Source organism: Poecilia reticulata, linkage group LG19, assembly GCF_000633615.1.
Source record: "Poecilia reticulata strain Guanapo linkage group LG19, Guppy_female_1.0+MT, whole genome shotgun sequence".
NCBI classification, from domain to species: Eukaryota; Metazoa; Chordata; class Actinopteri; order Cyprinodontiformes; family Poeciliidae; genus Poecilia; species Poecilia reticulata.
In genome coordinates this window covers 17,631,414-17,649,759 of record NC_024349.1, presented here as the reverse complement: position 1 = coordinate 17,649,759, position 18,346 = coordinate 17,631,414, and the positions used below count along the sequence as shown (strand labels likewise).

At 40.0% G+C, this 18,346-nt stretch overlaps 1 protein-coding gene across 3 annotated transcripts in view; it reads left to right on the top strand.

Moving 5' to 3' along the window:
• Window positions 1-3,045: 3,045 nt before the first annotated feature.
• Window positions 3,046-18,346, top strand: part of skap1 (src kinase associated phosphoprotein 1) — a 42,110-nt gene continuing 26,809 nt past the window's right edge. The window contains exons 1-4 of one of the 3 annotated variants that reach the window (XM_017310845.1): window positions 3,046-3,370; window positions 4,481-4,586; window positions 5,152-5,177; window positions 5,259-5,372. In XM_017310845.1, the coding sequence (XP_017166334.1) occupies window positions 3,331-3,370; window positions 4,481-4,586; window positions 5,152-5,177; window positions 5,259-5,372 (286 nt within the window). In that variant the 5' untranslated portion in view covers window positions 3,046-3,330. The remainder of the gene's footprint in view (window positions 3,371-4,480; window positions 4,587-5,151; window positions 5,178-5,258; window positions 5,373-18,346) is intronic. The other 2 variants (XM_008437435.2, XM_008437436.2) reach the window with 2 other exon arrangements.

Here is an 18,346-nt window from a genome sequence, read left to right as displayed (position 1 = left end):
TTTTAAGTGATTAACTCTTCCACCATCAGCCCCCAAGTGTCAAGCTCCGCTGACACCGCAGTCCTGCTGTCCTCAAGCTTTTCTGCCACCGACAATCAAGCATGAAGCTTGGAGCCCTCATGAAACTTCTTTATTTAGAAGTACCATTGTTGAACCCAATACCTTAGTGTGTCTGTTTTATACATTTTCACCAGTGTATTGGTGAAGCCCCTGACCACACGTTTGAATACAGATGGCTGCTCCTGTGGCTGGTCTGTAACYGACTGGATGTCTTCGTGGGTTTCTTCTTCAGATGGCTGCTGGCTCTGCTGCTCCTCTCTGTCCCTCAGCCTATTGTTCAGCTGCTCCATTTCAAGCTGCAGTTCGGTCCTTATACGCTCCAAGGCGATGTTTTGCTGTTCCAAGGTGGTGTTTTGCTGCTGGAAGGCGAGGCTTCTCTGCTGCAGGACGATGCGATTCACCTTCAGGGCTTMGTTTTCTTCCTCTAAGATGTTGTTTTCCTGTCCTAAGATGTCGTTGATGGCTCCTCTCGACGTGGAGGAGCAGCGGYTCTACTCTGAGTCCCTCCCGGATGACCGAGCTTCTCACCCTATGTCTAAGGGAGAGGCCAGCCACCCTGCGGAGGAAACCCATTTCGGCCGCTTGTATCCGTGATCTCGTTCTTTAAAGAGAATGCAACGTTGTGTTAATCCATTTGAGGAGCCGGCAGTTTATCTTGAGGAAATGAATGACGATGCAGAAGTTATTTAGACTGTAACATGCGCAGWGCGCAGCTCAACCACTGCAGACGCGGTTACGCCGCTGCGAAGAATTAAAAACCGCTGGAAGTAACTCATCCAGCGGGTGTAAGAAATGGAGCCTTTTGGGTGCAGCCTCAAGAAATGTAGCGGAAGATGCAAAACAAAAAACAAACAAACAAACAAAAACTCATTCTTTCTATTTAAGGCTCTTACTGTCCAAGTACAAAGTTTATAAAATCTAATTTACGATTTTACCATATGAAAACGTTCAAAATCATGGGGTACTTGAATGCCGCTTTCTCTTCCGATCTCACCCGGCCTTAAGGCTATTCCGTGAGAAATAAAAATGTAAAAAAGCTATTTTCAAAGTATATATAATAGTCTAACTCGCGATGAAAACAATTCTGAATTCTTATTCTGAATATAAGCTTTGAAAGAAGAACGTCGTCTGCCTTCATTAGTCAACAAGCTAACTTAAACAAGCTAATTAAACCAAGCTAACTAGCTAACCGCCCACCACCAAGTTAATATTAGCATAAAAGTGCAAATCATCGGAGGTACTATCTGCTTCTGCAAGGTCAGGTGTGACGAATTAAGCTGGAGTAAAGTAAGTATAATGATGCCAAATTACTGTTTATTTTCTAACTGGTGACGAGACTGTAAAAAGTGTTTCCTAATGATGTGACTAACCAAAATAACAAAAACTACTCGTTTACACTGGAGCTGATAATTGTCAATGGGGTTAAAGTTCAACGTAATTAAAACGATTCACTACATATTAACAAACTGAAAAACTACTTAACGTTGTCAACAAARGTGTAGGAAGTTACTAGGAAAAGTTAAGTAAGATGATATGAAACAATCCCGCTGARACCTTGACTTCAAATTGATTGTATTTTAATTGTATTGTAARTTCAATATATCTTCAATACATCTCAAGAACTTAAAATACAATCAAACAGTTGATTTATGTCAGTAAATGCGTTTTGTTTTATTGATTAATTACACACAGGGTAATATTTCAAGGTGTTTGCCTTTTGTTCATTTTAATGGCTATGACTTGGAGGTAGTAAAACTAAAACAACACAAGACATGCATATGTGCATTAAATATATATATTTTAAATACAGATATAATGTCAGCCCCACTAAAAGGTATGACTGTGGCTGTGTACGGTTTGTCTAGGCTCGTTTTGGGTCACCATTTATTCAAAACGCTTGACATATTTAGTCTGCTGAATGAATGAGTAATCGGTCAGCTTTTGAGATAAACTGTTGCATGTTTGTGGCTACACTTACAGTAAAATTAAAATAAGTGTAGAGAGATGGCTCCCTAAAAGATATGTGCTTTTTGTCGCACTTAACATTTTCTGTAAAAGAAACAACTGCACAAAAACAGTATGAAACGTCTAAAATGGCAGGCCAAATCTGTAGCATTTTTGAATTACGTTTGGTGGCTGTACAAAATCAATTCAAATGGCCCCTGAATGGCACTTTGGACATCCCTGATCAAAATGATCAAAAATGAATGCTTGAAATATATTCTTCTCTGTGTAGTGAATCTTTATGAGGCTTTTCAGTGAGACTTGAATTCATTTAACTACTAGTTTAAAATTATGTTGTTTTGTTTTTTTTATTGGCCACGTTTTGTAATCAGCTCATACTGATACTCCAGGGTGATTATTGTCATCCATTAAAGATTTACTTGTAGCAGTCACCTTCCTAAAATAAAGGCCTGAATATTTTTTTTGCCAAAAGTGATTTTATTTTTTACCTAAATAATCTTTATGCAATAAAAAAATGAGTGTTTTTTTGTTGTTGTCAAAATCACTTTTGGCAAAAAATATCTTAGGCTAGTGCGATTTGATAGATTGCACAGCTCTAATTCTAGCACATGAAAGTCCGTTAATCTAACCCATTGATCATATCTCTGGCTGCATGTTTCAGGTAGTTGTCCTGCTAAAGAACTGTAGTCACTAATTAGGTACTTTTTTTCTGTTGTAATTTGTTTCCAGAAAATCACTTCTCAAAGAGGTTCAATGGTAGAAAATATGAAAATGCTTTTATCACTGCAGGAACTCAGAACCTCCACCAGGAAATCTGGTTTGAGTATTTAGTCTTTAAAAGACAATTTAACATGTTGAGTTCCCCTTAGGTACACAGACATGTACATATTGTCGTGCATATTTGTGTTCACTCTTTAGCAATCACAAACAACAGGCAAGATTTTCACGGCGCTGTAACGTAGAAAGCTTTTCTCTCTATGAATCAGACCTTCATACGTCTCTACTGGGGAACCAAAATGCAGAGGAAGTCTGTGCACCTGCTCCTCCCCATGTGCAAATCTAGATGCATGCACGGAAGTCTAGTTTCAGTGCAGGAGGACTCAGGTGGTTAGCTGATGTGCCAGTTGATGGTTTGAGTCTTTCTGCCAGTACCAACCAGGCTGTCGTTCCTCGGGGGAGCTGCAGCAGCATGTCAGAGGTTAGATGAAGCCAGGCAGCTTTTTGAGGTAAAGTCGTCAAGGATTTGAAAGACAGAAGAGGAGTGYTGATTCAACTAGTTTTGCATCGCATTGGGCAAAACCAGGGATGGGTACAATCCCAAACGAGATCCGGAGACTCTTGGATGGTAATGTCTTCATTTCCTGTTAAAATATATTCAACCTTGTTTGTATTTGAGTCTAATCGTCGAAGAGTACAATGTGATGAGGTAGAACTATTTCAACAAAAACAACTTGAATTTTGTTTTAGGTTTTGTTCAAAGAGAGTTACATGAATTTGGCAGCGACGTCCTTTGACGGAAGCCTTTTCCTCACCAGAAGCAGACTTTGTATCAAAAGTTTTACCATCAAGTTCACCTCTCTATTTCAGCCGTCGCATACAGTAAACGGTCCCCATCAAGTCGGCATTCACCACATTTGCATGTGGTGCCAAGCTAGCAGGCGCAGCGCTCTTGGAGGACATTTGCATGCGTTAGTTTATTTGTGTAACGTGGGGTGGAAAAAAATTGAATCAGATAAATAATCTGGACCGACTTGTTTGACTTCATCATCATAAAGAAGAGTCTTGTGTGTATTTGTGGTACAACCTTCCAGTTCGAAGCTGGTTTTAATACAACAGAGAAAGAAACTGGTTCYGGTTTTCTCCCCTGTTTAAGCAACATAAAAAGTAGCTAAGTACAGCTGATATTGGCACCTTAAATAAGTGGAGACTTGGAGTGAAGACTTCCTATTTTGAAATGTGGGTGGGGGAAATTAGYCTAAGTGCAGCGACGTTTGCCAAGTATAGTTATAATAAGCAGCTTTGGGCTTGTTTTTTTTCTAAAGTCGCTTGCAGATTTAATGAGTCGCGGGTTGCGGTTTTTGGGCTTGGAAATAAGCAGACATAAACCCCAGAATTTGTCTGACATCCAGTTAGTTTTAGTCAGACAATCTCCCTGTCCATCATTTTCTGSWTGATCCGTGTCTGTAACACCAATTTTCAAATGTTGTTTTTTTGGGGAATTCTTCTTCTACTGATGTTTTGACCTCTGTGAGACATTCAAAATGTGTAATATTGATTTAAACTCCAGATAAAGGCTCCGACTAATAACATCTGACCCGAATCAACTAACCAGAATCTTATCTCTATGTAAAATCAGCAAATACCCATAACGTGCTTTGCAGCAAGTTTTGCCGAGCCTTTGACCCTCCTTTACATCTAACTTACACACTTCTTCTAATGTTTCTGTGCTCTGCAGACTGCGAGTTGTTTGTGACGGAGATCCTTGAGGATGAGAGGCTGAGTGAAAGCGCAGCAGAGACGCGGAAGGTCCTGCTGAATAACTTCCTGGTCGTCCATACAAGGTAGGCTTATACATCCTGAAATTATCCAATACTGGAGGCGCWGAYGCCGAGCTGCTGAAGTGTGACGATGTAACTTCACTGCTCCATTACTGAACATTTGCTCTTAATGCAGAAAGAAAATTGTGACTTGGGCAGCAATTGCTTTGAATACAGTCTGAATTAGAAAGAACTCGTTTAATCTAATGACTCCAACATCAACCCCCCGTTCTTATTTACTTTTGCTAAAGATCTCATGCGACGATCCCTGKTTTTAATCTGATATTTGAATCTTGCTTTTGCTTTAATGTACATTCTCCAGGAACAACGCATGAGTTTCACAAAAAGTGAAACTCTTGCATGAACTCTGCTCGCTGAYGCCGGATGCTTGCGTTGTCTGCACTGCAGGGGAAAMGGCTTCAGCTGTGTTACAGAAAGCCTGTGGCTTTGCGGCGCACAGCACAGGAAACAATATTTACTGAATTTCTGAAGTTGTGCTTCTGCCGTGCTTTACAAAAAAAAAAAAAAAGCATAAACAATTTACAAAACCAGCCTTTGATTTGCATTTTTTTTCCTTTTATGTTTTCAGGCTTCCTCAGGAATTCCCAGCAAGATGTGAGTAAAATGTTAATCCCTATCATTAAAATGTTTCTACTCTACATGGTCCTTTGCCTTATTTTTCACACACATGCTCAGTTGACTACAGGGACGATGAGGGCTCTGATGACAACCGCAGCTCCAGTCTGGGACGTTCTGTGCCTTCAGACGACGCCTCGGTGTCGGACTACCAGGACGACGGAGCCCCAGAGTGTGAGTCCACGATAGTTCTGGTTCTGACTCGTTTTGAGTGTCTTGGTGTGCGAGAGGCCAAAACTCAAAGGCCTTTATTTTCATATGTTAGTTAAAAATAATAAATTTGAGCAGCAGAAAGCAGTTCTAGCCCTAAAACGGTCATGCATCTGAATAAGTTGGTCGACATGAAGTTGACTTAATTCAGCAATTTAATTCAAAAATGTAAAATATTATGCAGTAATGGACTACACTGGGCATTTTCATTAGTTCTATGTAATATAAAATCCTTAGAAACTAAATTCTGAGTTTTAGTCCACTATATGAGCAACTCTGTGTGTCTGTATTRAATCTATATGATATAGTGTTGCTAAACATTATTTTTCTAACTTACATGGTTAACATTGTCAAATAAAATTGACTATTAGATGGTGATTTAATTTATCAATGAAAATAAAAAAGCTATACAAACCAGCAATGCCCTTGTAAAAATATAGTTTACCCCTGTATTAAATMATGAATTATCCGTTACATGGGTTTACTTACACTACAGATGCTCAGGTGTGACGAGTGCCAGACCCGTAGAACCAAGAAATCATTTCAGTCAAACCCGTCTGACAAGAAGTAGAAGAAAGTCAAGAACTGGTCATAAACAACGTCACCTGCATACGTCTAGCTCTCTGGAGACGGTTGTAGAGTTATTTCCAAGGCTTTGGATCTCCAGAGAACCACAGTGAGAGAGAGCCGTTATGAATAAACAGAGAAAACATGAGCCTTCCCAGGAGAACCAAAACTACTCCAAGAGTGAGTCAGGAGGCCACAAAATAACCCAGAACCACAGCTGTAGCAATGCAGGCATCAGTTGGGGCCAGTTAAGGTCAATGTTTATGTTTCAATAATAAGAAAGATGCTGGTCAAAAAAAATGACCTCAAGGGAAAGTTCTAAGACCAAAACCACTGCTGACCACATAGAACACAAAAGTCCAGCTGAGGTCTCCTTCAAAGCGTCTCGACGATCCCCAGAACTTTTGGGAAAATATTCTGAGGACTGACGAAACAGAAGGGAAACTTTAGGTGTTGATAGCCGTTTCATCCGGAGTAAAACTGATATACTAAGAGTCAAACATGGTGGTGGTAGTGTGATGGTCTGGGGTGATTTTCTGCAATTGATGGATCAATGTAACTAAAAGATCCTGAAGCAGGATGTCTGTCCGTCTGTTCATGACCATACGCTTAGTTGCACTGGATTTATGCAGCAGTGATCCAAGGCGGGGGCTGCACAGTGGCGYAGTTGGTAGAGCTGTTGCCTTGCAGCAAGAAGGTTCTGGGTTCAATTCCCGGCCTGGGGTCTTTCTGCATGGAGTTTGCATGTTCTCCCTGTGCATGCGTGGGTTTTCTCCGGGTACTCTGGTTTCCTCCCACAATCCAAAAACATGACTGTCAGGTTAATTGGTCTGTCTAAATTGCCCCTAGGTGTGAGTGTGTGTGTGCATGGTTGTGTGTCCTGTGTGTATCTGTGTTGCCCTGCGACAGACTGGCGACCTGTCCAGGGTGAACCCCGCCTCTCGCCCGGAACGTTAGCTGGAGATGGGCACCAGCAACCTCCCGACCCCACTGAGGGACAAGGGTGAAAGAAAATGGATGGATGGATSGATGGATGATCCAAGGCGGCCTAGTCAATGTCCGGTCTTAAATCTGCTTGAGATGCTGTGAAATCAGCTTAGACAGCGTTGCTGAATGTAAATAATTCAGCGGCTTTTCTCCTCAGCGCTGCTAGTTTTTGATATAGTTGACCTTAGTTGTTGCTGCTAAGAGCAGCACAACCAGTTGTTGGATTTAGGGCACAATTGTTTTCTTCACATTTGGACGTTTAGCCATGTCCATTTGGTTACTTTTTTTTTCCYTCAAAAAAGAAATGCCTTTAAAAATGCAGTTTGTATTTAGAAGCGTCTCCTAATGAGCATTTGACACATTTAAGTTAGACAAACACACAAAAGCAAAAAAAAAAAAAAAAAACTTTATTACAATACTGCGTTCACAATTATTTTCCACTGAATTTTATAGCATGATTTTCTAATTYATAGAGGTGCAACCTATATAATTAGTGTAAATGTGTTTTCACTGGAAAAGTTATAAATTGGATGGGAAGAAGGACGGGCTGGTGTGCCAGGAGGCGATGCGCTTCTCCTCTGAGAAAGCTACGGGTTTAGTTCATTATCCATGTTGTCAAAGCTGCTCCTCACCACAGGAAGAGCAGGTGGATCATTTCGTCGCATATTGCAGCACATCCTCTAAATGTGAAAAATTAACAGAGAATGGTGTGGGGGGGGGAAAGCAGACCACCCCGTGTGAAACTCCTCTCCTACYCCTCTGCCCGGTGACATCGGCGACTCCTCCTCCCTGCTTCCTCTTCCTCTCTCCCCCCCTGGCCTCTTCGTGTACCTGGAGAAATGCTGCTGGTGGGTCACACAGACCTGAATGGTGACCTAGAGCTCCCTCCTGTGGCAAAACCCTCAGCTCCTGGTTTTGTCCTTTTGTGCGTCTTGTGTGTGTGGCTAGTGGGAGGCAGCCCACACATGGTGGAGGCTTTGTAGCTGCAGGCTAATGCAGTGATTTATTGACCCACAGCCCTTCTATTCTTTCCCAACCGGGTTTGAAATACAACACTGTACCTGAGGGGCCATGTGTGTTCCATCCCTCCTCTCCCTTTTATCAATCTTTCCCTCTATCTTCCTTTCTCCATCCTGCCGCCCTCTCATTCAGACTTTTAGTATTTCTGACTCTAATAGCCCTTGACGTGACACGCCGCAGGTGGGCATTATGGACTCTGCGGCCTCAGGTGTCCGCCTCTGCTGTTTGTCTTGCTAAAGCTGGATGCGCCAGGAATTTTCCTCCGTATTCAAAAAAGAAAAAAGAAATAGGAAAAAGAATAATTTCAGTCATTTTTGGATGCCGTTGGTTAACGCCAGCTGGGTTGAGTCAAGCCTGATCCCTTATTTGGAAACGGCTTAATGAACTTCTCTGCCTTCGGAAGAGAAACTACTGTTTGTCTCGCTGGAAAATAAATAAATCACAACAGATGGTGTGAAGATAGACCACAATTAGACTAGACAATAATGACCATTTTTCTTTTTTTTTTTTTTTTAATTTTCAGAGTAAATAAGGAGAGATTTCCTTTGGGAAGCAAATAAAAATCGAACCATACAAGGCTGAAAAGTTTCCCTTAAGGCTATACTGATAACTACAAATTGCGCCGTCTGTTGATGTGGTGAGAGATACTTAAAGCTCAGTGTCATGCTATTATATGCTAAATGTGAGGAATGGTTAATCGTCTGGCGCAAAAAAATATATGCATATTCTTTTATTTTCTCTCAAATTGAAACAAGTTTCCTGTTTTTTTTTTTTTTTTTTTTTGCTGATGGATCAATAATTGGAACATTTTGTCTTAAAAAAATTGCGTCTCAGCAGCTGGTCTGTCGGCACTTGGAGGCAGCAGCCATGTTGGCGTAGGGAGCGCTCTGTGTCCTTACTGAAAGGGCATGCGGAGTTCATAGTTCATCCTGTGTTCACCGAAAGAAATGGTTCAGGCGTTTCTGCAGGGCGGTCTGTTTCCGAGGAAGAGTGGGTGTCAGTGGGGGGGCGGGGGGGTAAAAAAATGACACGAGTTCTTAATGAGATCATTTCTGGACCGACAATTATGCACGATGACAATTTGGGATTAAAATTCTTTTTTTTTTTTCCCTTTTCTGACAAAGAAAACCACAGGGATTTATTCGGGGACTGATTTGGTGATTGATTTGGCTCTTTCTCGCGTTTAATCATTTGATTTTTATGTGAGTCTACTGTACACAATGGAGACTTTGTGACCGGGAGGATGTATGAGCCGCGGTGATCGACTGCCTGCCTTCGCCGCACTGCGTTCCCCTAACCAGTGAGTGAGTGAGTGTGAAGTCGATGGCTGCTTTTACACACAGGAGGAGCCTGCGCCGTTTGATTAGATGCAGTGGCCTGTTGTCTTCAGTGGACTGGGTGACACCAGATTTGTAATGGCTGACAGGAACAGATGGAGCCTCCTTTGTTAGCCCGGGTGTCTGCATGGTAATGTGAACTGAGTTTCACCCGCCGACCGCACCCGTGACCCGACCGCGCCTGCAGCCTCACCCCGGCTCCTTCTGCCAACCCCCTTCCCCGCCGTGGCAGCCCCGATTTGGGGTCTCGCGCCCCCGTTTTAAGGAATTTTTATTCCATCACATAACCATGTCATTCCAGCACATTATGCATAGATAAACAAGTACACGCACAAGCCCCCCTCTGGCGCGAAAGAGCTCTTTAACACGTGTGGATGCCCCTCCACACAGACACAAACAGACCCCAGGAGACAGCTGGAGATGTGGGACTTTTAGCCCCTTCATGCTGTTTGCAGGTCAAGTTTACGAAGTCGAAATGGCCTGTTTGTTTTCCTTTGATTGGGGAGCTCTGCTGGGGGCTCGGGGATGTTTGCTGGGAAGCAGCGGCGATGACAGAGCGCCGCGGGAGGAGCTCTGTTTCGAGAGGCGTGCAGAAAAAGATGGCACGTTCGACGTGTCGCCGTGCCTCTTCGTGATCGCCGGGTTTCTGGAATTTACTCAGGTGTGATTGAAGCCGTCAAATTGTATTCTGAAAAACAATTTTTTTATTTTATTTTATTTTTTTACCTTAAAATTCACTGACTGAGATTCATATTTGATTGTTAAACCGTTTGAGTTTTATGATTTTCTTATGAATTATGAGCCTCTATTAGTCTCTCCCTGTTGAACATTAAAAGAAGCTGAATCTCATTTTTAGCCCAATAACCCTCATTTTTAGCCCTAAAAGTCGGCCGTCCTTGTTGTTTTTGTGGAATTTTTTAGCCTTTGAAAACAGACGTTTTTTGGGAAGCGTTTACGCTGCGAAAACACCAAATTTCTCCAAGTAGTTTCCAGTGGAAATATCTTAGACTGGAAATAAGACAAACTAACTGACAAGTGACTTTAAAGAAAATACAGGAGATTTTTTTAAGTGAATCATTCCTTAATATTGATATAAAAAAGTAATATTTCCACTGCAGATTATTCCACGTATAACAAAATTTTTCCCATGTTATAAGTAAAATAATCTGCTAGTGGAAATTGTTCCTTCTCATCAATATTCAGGAATAATTTACTTAAAACAAGCTCCTGTATCTCGCTGAAAGGTTACTTGTAAGTTAGTTTTGTCTAAGTGTACTAAGATATTTGCACTAGAAACTAGACTAAAATGCTTGGTAAGATTTTGTGTTTTTGCAGTGCAAAAAGCCGAGGCAATTTTATTTGGTATGTAAAATAATTCACAGCTTCGAAGAAAAATAAAGAAACGGGGTTAACAAAAACTCCAATAAAAACAAGAAATTTAACAGATATAACAAATTAGTATCTAAAAAAAGGGGAAAATGAATTTAGATGATATTTGATATATGAATTACATTTATTAAGGTGATTTATATGTCGGTTTGGTGATTTGACCTTGTTCCTGCCTCTGTCAACCAGTTTCACTTTTACTTTTTGAAGGAAACTACTGCGGGTAGTTGTTTGTTTCATAATTTTCAGTTTTGACTGAGCAATTTGAGTGTTATTACTCTGACAAAACTGCAAACCCAATGTTGCAAGGACGCCCTCTGGAAAATAATTTTTCTACAGACTTCTCTGCAAACTTGTTAAGTGTTTCTGCTCCTGAAACTGACTTTTTGTATGTAGGCATTTTACTTCCTGTACGTCTGTGTTGACGTGATGTAACCTCAGTGAACTTGAGTCACAAGTCAGAACCGCTCCAGTTTAACTTGACACAGTTATATAGCTTGCATTTACTAATAGGTAAGATTTTTCATTTTATCAATAAAGTAAGTTAAAGTCATGTTATGTGTTTCATGTGGGTTTAAAGTCTTAAATTTAACTCACTGAATCTTCTAGTACTCAGAAAACATACAAAAAATAAATCTTAGCTGCTTTTAATTTTTTTAAATCTAATTTTCAGATAAAAAAGAGAGGAAATGGCATTTCATACCTCTGTTATTAAAATATTGTATCAAATATACAAAAAATATACACTGTACGTGTTTGATGTATTTTGATTTATTACCACAATGAAAAATGTATTTAGTATAATACATTTTGCTGTGTTTTACTATGATCAAGTCATTCTTATTTTGAATATACTTCAGCTATTTTAGCTATGCAATGTTAGAAGTAACTTTTTTTACTAGTGGTGTTTAAGTATTTATTTATATGTTAAAAAAACCCTTAAGCTACAACTTTCAATTAGTTTAAAACTCCGTAATTAGGAACAACATTTTCTCTAACTTGTAGAGAGTGACAAGGATATCGAAAAGCACCGTGTGCCATAAACAGACAGAGAAGCTGCACAGATCGATCGACCGGTGGTCCTTTGACAGGTTTCGATCGGTTACTGGAACGTCAAATACTGAATTAATGAATTATTATAAATGCATCAACCAACAGCACGCACTTTGATCCACCTTTTGAAAGTTTTTGGGGTAATCAAATTTTCTGTTCGATTCAAATCTACAATTATCAAAGAAAACTAAATACTCGTGTAAAATTCGGAATTGGCAGAWTAGATCTCAAAGAAAACCAGCTATTGGTATCAACTTGGTGAAGCGTTAACGGTGCATCTTTACATTATTTGTTCTGACTTAAACAATACTTAACAGTTCTTCTTCTCCCAGTTGACGCGTTGTTTAATTAAGTCATACTTTCAGGGACGTTTGTTCAACCCGGACCGTGGCTGCTGTCTCTGCCGGCCCAATTTCCTAAACCAATTACTGGCACCAGTACGCGGGTTGGACAACCAATTTGAACTTATGTCGCGCTGTTGCCCATTTCTCATTTGAATACGAGGGGCCAACGCACAGCAACATTATTACACCGTGCTTGTAAATAGAATATTAAATCTAAACTCTGTCATTTTGGCTGAAGCTTGGAAAAGCCATTTAAAAGTGAAGCGCTTGTGAGAGTGCGTGCCCGACCCTCTTGGCTGGTGATGTAGGAAAATGACGAAGCCATCTGACAGACTGGAGCTCCATTAGTGGGTTAATCTGCGGTGTTTAATGTGCCAACTGGCTTTTTGTTTGTGACTTAGTCAGATTTTGCAGAAAGAGAAAGTTGAACTGTCGCTCTTCTGTAGCGGTTCCAGTTTTTCCTCCTGGTCTCTGATTTGTCTCTGGCCTCTTTACTGATAATTTAGCTCTGTTTTTTTTTTTTCCCCTCTTTGTGCCGTCTGCTCACTTACTGAACTTTTGACCTTTTGACCCGCTTGTTTGGCCAACCTGTGACCTGTCTGCAGTCTGTTCAGGGACGTGTGAAGGATCGGCCCCGGCGTCCCAGGAAAAACCACCGTAAATCACAAAGTTTCTTTCCACTCTGACGGTCATTTACTGTATTTGATCGTCAGAATATCTGCCTGGAGATCCATCTCTCCCCGTGTTCATTGGCGTATGGATTTTGTGACATTTGGGTAGCGGCTCCTCGTTTGCAAGCAAGCGAGGAATATGTTAATGACTTTCACTCCTCCTTTCTCTCTCTCTCCTTCCTCTCTCCTGCTCCGGTTGCTGTCTGCGTACTGCTTTGGAAGGACGCTCACGCGTTACGAGGCGGGCGCTGGGATCTGTACATTGCTGCGAACGTTCGMCATCAGGGTTCAAAAGTTCACACAACTCCCCAAGGGCTACTGTGCTGCTGCAGATGCTGATAGTCTTTTCTTTCTCCCTCTCTCCTGGCTGCCTTTCTTTCTCTCTCTCCCTCGCTGTTTACACTATTAATCTTGTACACTCTCCCTCACACACTCACTCACTCGGCCTGCAAGAGAGCGGCTTGAAGGGGGGATTTGGACGTATTTAACCGAAGAGCATCCATCACTCTCATCTCTGGCCTGACCCCCCCCCCACCACCACCACCCCGCTCTAAAGCCCACACCGGGATTTCTATTTTTTTATTTTTTTTTGGCTCCTGGTTTGTTTGCCCTCTGATGCAGCTCCCCTCTCATTTTCTTTGTTTTATTGTTGCGCCGCATATTATTACATCCCTCCGTCGGCTCTGCCCGACCTCGCCGATGAAACCCAGGGAAAACGGCCGGAGCTAAACGCACGGCCGTCCATCTGTAAGGAGGCGCACAGGCAGAATGCAAAGTGTGTGTGTGTGGTGGGGGGGGGAAGCAGGGGCAGGGTGGCTCCTAATCTCCCCCAGAGCTGTCAATGTCACAGACAAATAGCAAAACTATCAGATGCGGCGGGTTCACCCAGAGGTGAGCGTTCCCAGGTACCTCCTGCATTCACTCCCTCTCTTTCTCTTCCTTCCTCGCAAATGAGAATTTGATTTTGCCCTCCACCGGAATCCATTTCTGGAGATGAATGAAGTTTCAATGCCAAGCCCAGGTGGCCCCGCTGATTTCTTAGGGAAATAAATGGAGATGGGAGAGATGTGCTGGCCTACACACAGACAGTGACACGGCGGCGTCCGATGCCGCYGGGGTCCCTCTGTTTAATTGTCGCTGTAACGTAGCACTTTAAAGTCATTAACATACTCTGGTGTTATTCAAAGATGTTGGGGATGCGTCGCTCCTTGCAGCGGGATCTTGCGGCTGCGCCTGCCAAGTGGGACAGGGCTTGTAATGCTGTTAGGAGATTGCTTATCTACAATGGCAATTTTTACCATTGATTTGTGGCGGCCTTTGCTTGCAAGCAGGATTATGGGAAAGAAATCAGAAGCCCTTTGACTGGGGACAAATTTTATTGTGAGCAACTGTAGTTTCATTAGAAAAATGCATTTAGATAATTAATTTCAGAATAAATAATCCCGGCTGTACTAATCAAAACGAAATGAACTTCCTTTTATGAAATATCAGCCTCAGACAAACATGATGGAATTGTTTCTTTTCATGCAAATCTGATAATTTAGCTTMATTTAATCTCGGTTGCTGTCGGATAGATTGCAGCCAGAGAAAAAAGGACATGATTTAAAAACCTGATCAATATTGTGGAAGGCATTTATTTTAAAGAGATGATCCCATTAATGTTATTGTTTTGTTACGTTTTCTGAGTTCTGACTTAAAATAACAAACGTCTCTTGTGGCTGATTGCTGACTGTCGGTAGCAACCGTTTTAATGCTGTTATTTTAATCAAATGTACCTAGCAACAGAGGCTTTAAAATGTTTATGAATTTAAAGAAATCTTTAAAACCTTGTTGTTTTTCTCCCTTTCTAGACAAATACCCATTATATTATTAATAGTTACTGAGGTGTTAATTAGAAATGTTATTTTATTGCCTCGTTAAGAAAAAAAAAATTTGAAGAGGGGTGGGGGGGAATGAAAAAAAGATATTGGAAAGGAAAATTATTTTGTACTCTTGCGTGTTATGAATCTGAAAAAATATATAAATTTATATTAAAATCATATTCAATATTTATCAGAAATATTGCATATTTTGATCCGCTTGCACAAAGTTTTAGAGAAACACTTGGAAAAGCAAACGAAATGTTATTTAGTTTTAATTCAAAAATGTGTCTTTTAACTAATAATTATAAAAAAAATAATTTATTATTATTGATATCACTTCTACCGCTAGTAAAAATCACAACAACAAGAAGAGTATGGAATATTAAACAAAATCACAAATAATAAATTTAAAAAACGTAATTATTCTTCCCCTTCTTGTGAAGGTTTGCTCTGAATTTTCTCAGTCAAATTTAATCTATTGACACCTGTTGCCTGTGGTTAATTTAAGAAGCGCGTTTAATAATGATAGCGTCACAAAATATAATGTATTAGCATGAGACGAAGCAGAAGTCACAATAATAAAATGAAAGCGGTAATAGGTTGAGTTATGCAGCACTCTGCAGCTCACTGATCCTCGTTTAGATTTTATTTAAATTATTTGATCAGTAAAATCAGAGCATCTTTAAAAATGCACTGATTGTATTTCAAAGGGAAGCGCTTTCTCTTTTATCTCGTTTCCTTTAGGCTACACCATCGACTGCACTATATCACTTTTTTTTTTTTCCCACRGATATACCAGCTCYTCTGCGGGCTCAAACACCTCCATCGCCGTTATTTGTATTCTTACTTCCGTGTTTTCTTTTTGTTTCTGTCGGCGAATCAGCGGAAAACCATCCCCAGCGATTAGAGGATCATTGTATCCGCAGTTAAGCATTTGAATAGTGGTAGTAAATCTAGAAAAGGGAAATTCAGGGTCGCTATAGACGTCGCTTATAGCTGCCCAGGGGGAAGCCTGTGTCACATTGTAAATTTAGGCCCTTAGTGTCTGTGGAGTGGCCGGTGTGTGATGTCTGAGAACAGAGCAGATCTGAGCCGTGACTTGACATCTTCTCCTGTATGAAGAAAAAGAAGAAGAAAAACTATTTTTTTATGAGCTTTATCAAATATAATAGACCGAGTCGCACGTTGGAAAAAAGGAGCCTCCAAAATGACTTGGAAAGTGTTATAAAATATTAATGTGATGATTTTTGCCCTRCTAAACTCTTCGCTCTGCCACACGAAGGCTGATTTGTTGTTCAATCAGACTGAAATTTTGATCGAAAAAGAGAACAACAACAAAAAAAAATCCCAAATCCTTTCTGCATAAATTCCTGCTGCCATTAAACATTATTAGACGGTGACACAGTCATCGTGCAGCTTGATATAATGCACTGCATGTTTTCTTTGGTTCAAACACATGCATTAGGAGGTTCTAAACATGGTTTATGTATCGATGACTGAAGTCCTAATCAAATCAGGGGAGGGAAGGAGGGCTGAGGAGACATTGTGCCCTTAACCTCAGTGCCTCTCAGTCTCTCTCCTCCTTTCTGACGGCCGCCTTGCTGGAGGGACGCACAGCAGAGGCCTCCCACTGTAATGAGGAAAAATGTATCAATTTAGCTCGGCCTGCGCACAGATTGAGCGCCGGGTGGGTGAAGGTGCACTGAGTGAATCCTTTTTCCTAATCAAGGACGGTATTGGAGAGGATTGCGGTCTCGTTCACCTCGTCTGTGGAATCAGCAGCATTCCTGCCGGCAGCCCCCCTCAGGGCCGGGGGGAGCCTCTCCGTGCCTTCTGTTTCACCTCATCAGCTGAGTTCACGCGGGGGTCAGGTCCTGCCCCCTGATGCTGCATTCAATGCAATACCTCTTGTATCGAAAGGGGGTGTGAAAGCCCCCCACCCACCCGACTCAAGGACGGCACAAAGCAGAGAGAAAACATATGATAACTTTCTGATCTGATGGTCARATTGTCCTTTTAGGGGTCACGTCAGAACAAACTGAGCAGCGCTAGCTGATGCTAAAKGCTGCGATATACTGGCAGGATGCGAGTTTCAGTTATTCTTGATGAAAATGTTTTTTTTATTTATTAGATAACATTATTGGACGGAAATTTACACATTCAACAGCAAGTCTGTTTGGATGTTGATGTCAAATAAACAAGTATTATATTCATTTTTTTGATTTATACAAAAAATACAGACTCTTTCTGAACAGAGATTTAGAACGACAGTTTTTTTTACCCCTATTTATGATGTCTGTAAGCTAAAAGATAAAAAAATGAAAATATTGTGATTGCAATAAAGGAACAAAAGTAATCATTAACACAGGATTGTAAAAAAAAAAAAACAGGTTCCTCAGAGCAAAGAAAAAAATWTATCTTCTCTATCTTATTGTCAGTATTGTGTAAGAATGAGAAGCTGACATCCGTTTTGACATGAATAATAAAAAAAATGATTTCCTGAATCACAATCGGATGAAATATCCTCACTGACTATTCCAGTTTTAGCTCTTTTGTAACTTCTTAAGCCAAAAGATTTATGCCCATCTCAAAACTGTAATGGCTCATAAAAACAGGATCATTATTAACAAAAACAACAAAATAAAACCTCTGTGGGCAGTTGGAAAAATAAAGTATAATATTCAGATGTTAATGCCAGTTTTACAGATATTTTATCACTGACTTATAAACACAATGGTTTACAGCTGGTGTAGTTTATTTTGGAATAAAGCATTTAGTTTCTCCCTAATAAAAAGTGTGATAACTTTCTGTTCGAATGGTAGCCAATAAATTTTATGATGTCCTGCTGCTCTATGATTTTTCTTTAATTTGTGACCAAGCTTTTACTTTTTCATATTTGACTAGACTAATAAAGCAAATAAATAAATAAATAAATAAATAAATAAATAAATAAATAAATAAATAAATAAAAAAAGACTGCTGATGAATCAATTAAAAAAATAATGTGAAAAGTTTTCCCAGAGCAAAGAGAAAATGATGTTGTAATCTTATAGACGTCAGAATTAAGCCCAGTTTTCTTTGATATTGTGCATTTAAGAAAATATTTAAAAATTATATTACATGTAGAAGGTATATATCTAATATTTGTGCTTTAATATAATTTTTTCACTTCATATATTTTCTTTACCAACTTATTAAAATAGAAGCCTAGCAGTCTGCACATCTAATATGCATAATTAGAAAAGCACATCTAATATGCATAATAAGAAAAGCATTTAGTTCAATTTTAAGAATATTAAAATTTTAGCCCTATAATTTTTAACATTTTAATGTTTTTTTGCCTTCTGTTATATAGGTCTTGTTACATTTGTGAACTATTAGTTTATTTTTTATCTCTAAAAGGTGCTTAACACATAAACACAATTTGCATTATTGTAGAAATCAGAAAATGAAGATTGTGATCAGCCTCTTTCAATACAGACACATATTTATGACTTCATGGAGACAACCTTTTTCTAGCAGTTAGCAAGAAACTTTTCTGTGTTCAAAATGTTTTTCACTGATCTGAGATAATATTCTAATCTCCAATGTGTTTTCATCAGATGCAAGCAGAAAATCATCATATTTAACAGAAGTAAAGATTTGAAAACCTCGGTCTGTGTGGAAATAATCTATATAATGTTTCACTAAGTGGTCTGGGTTACTGAAACA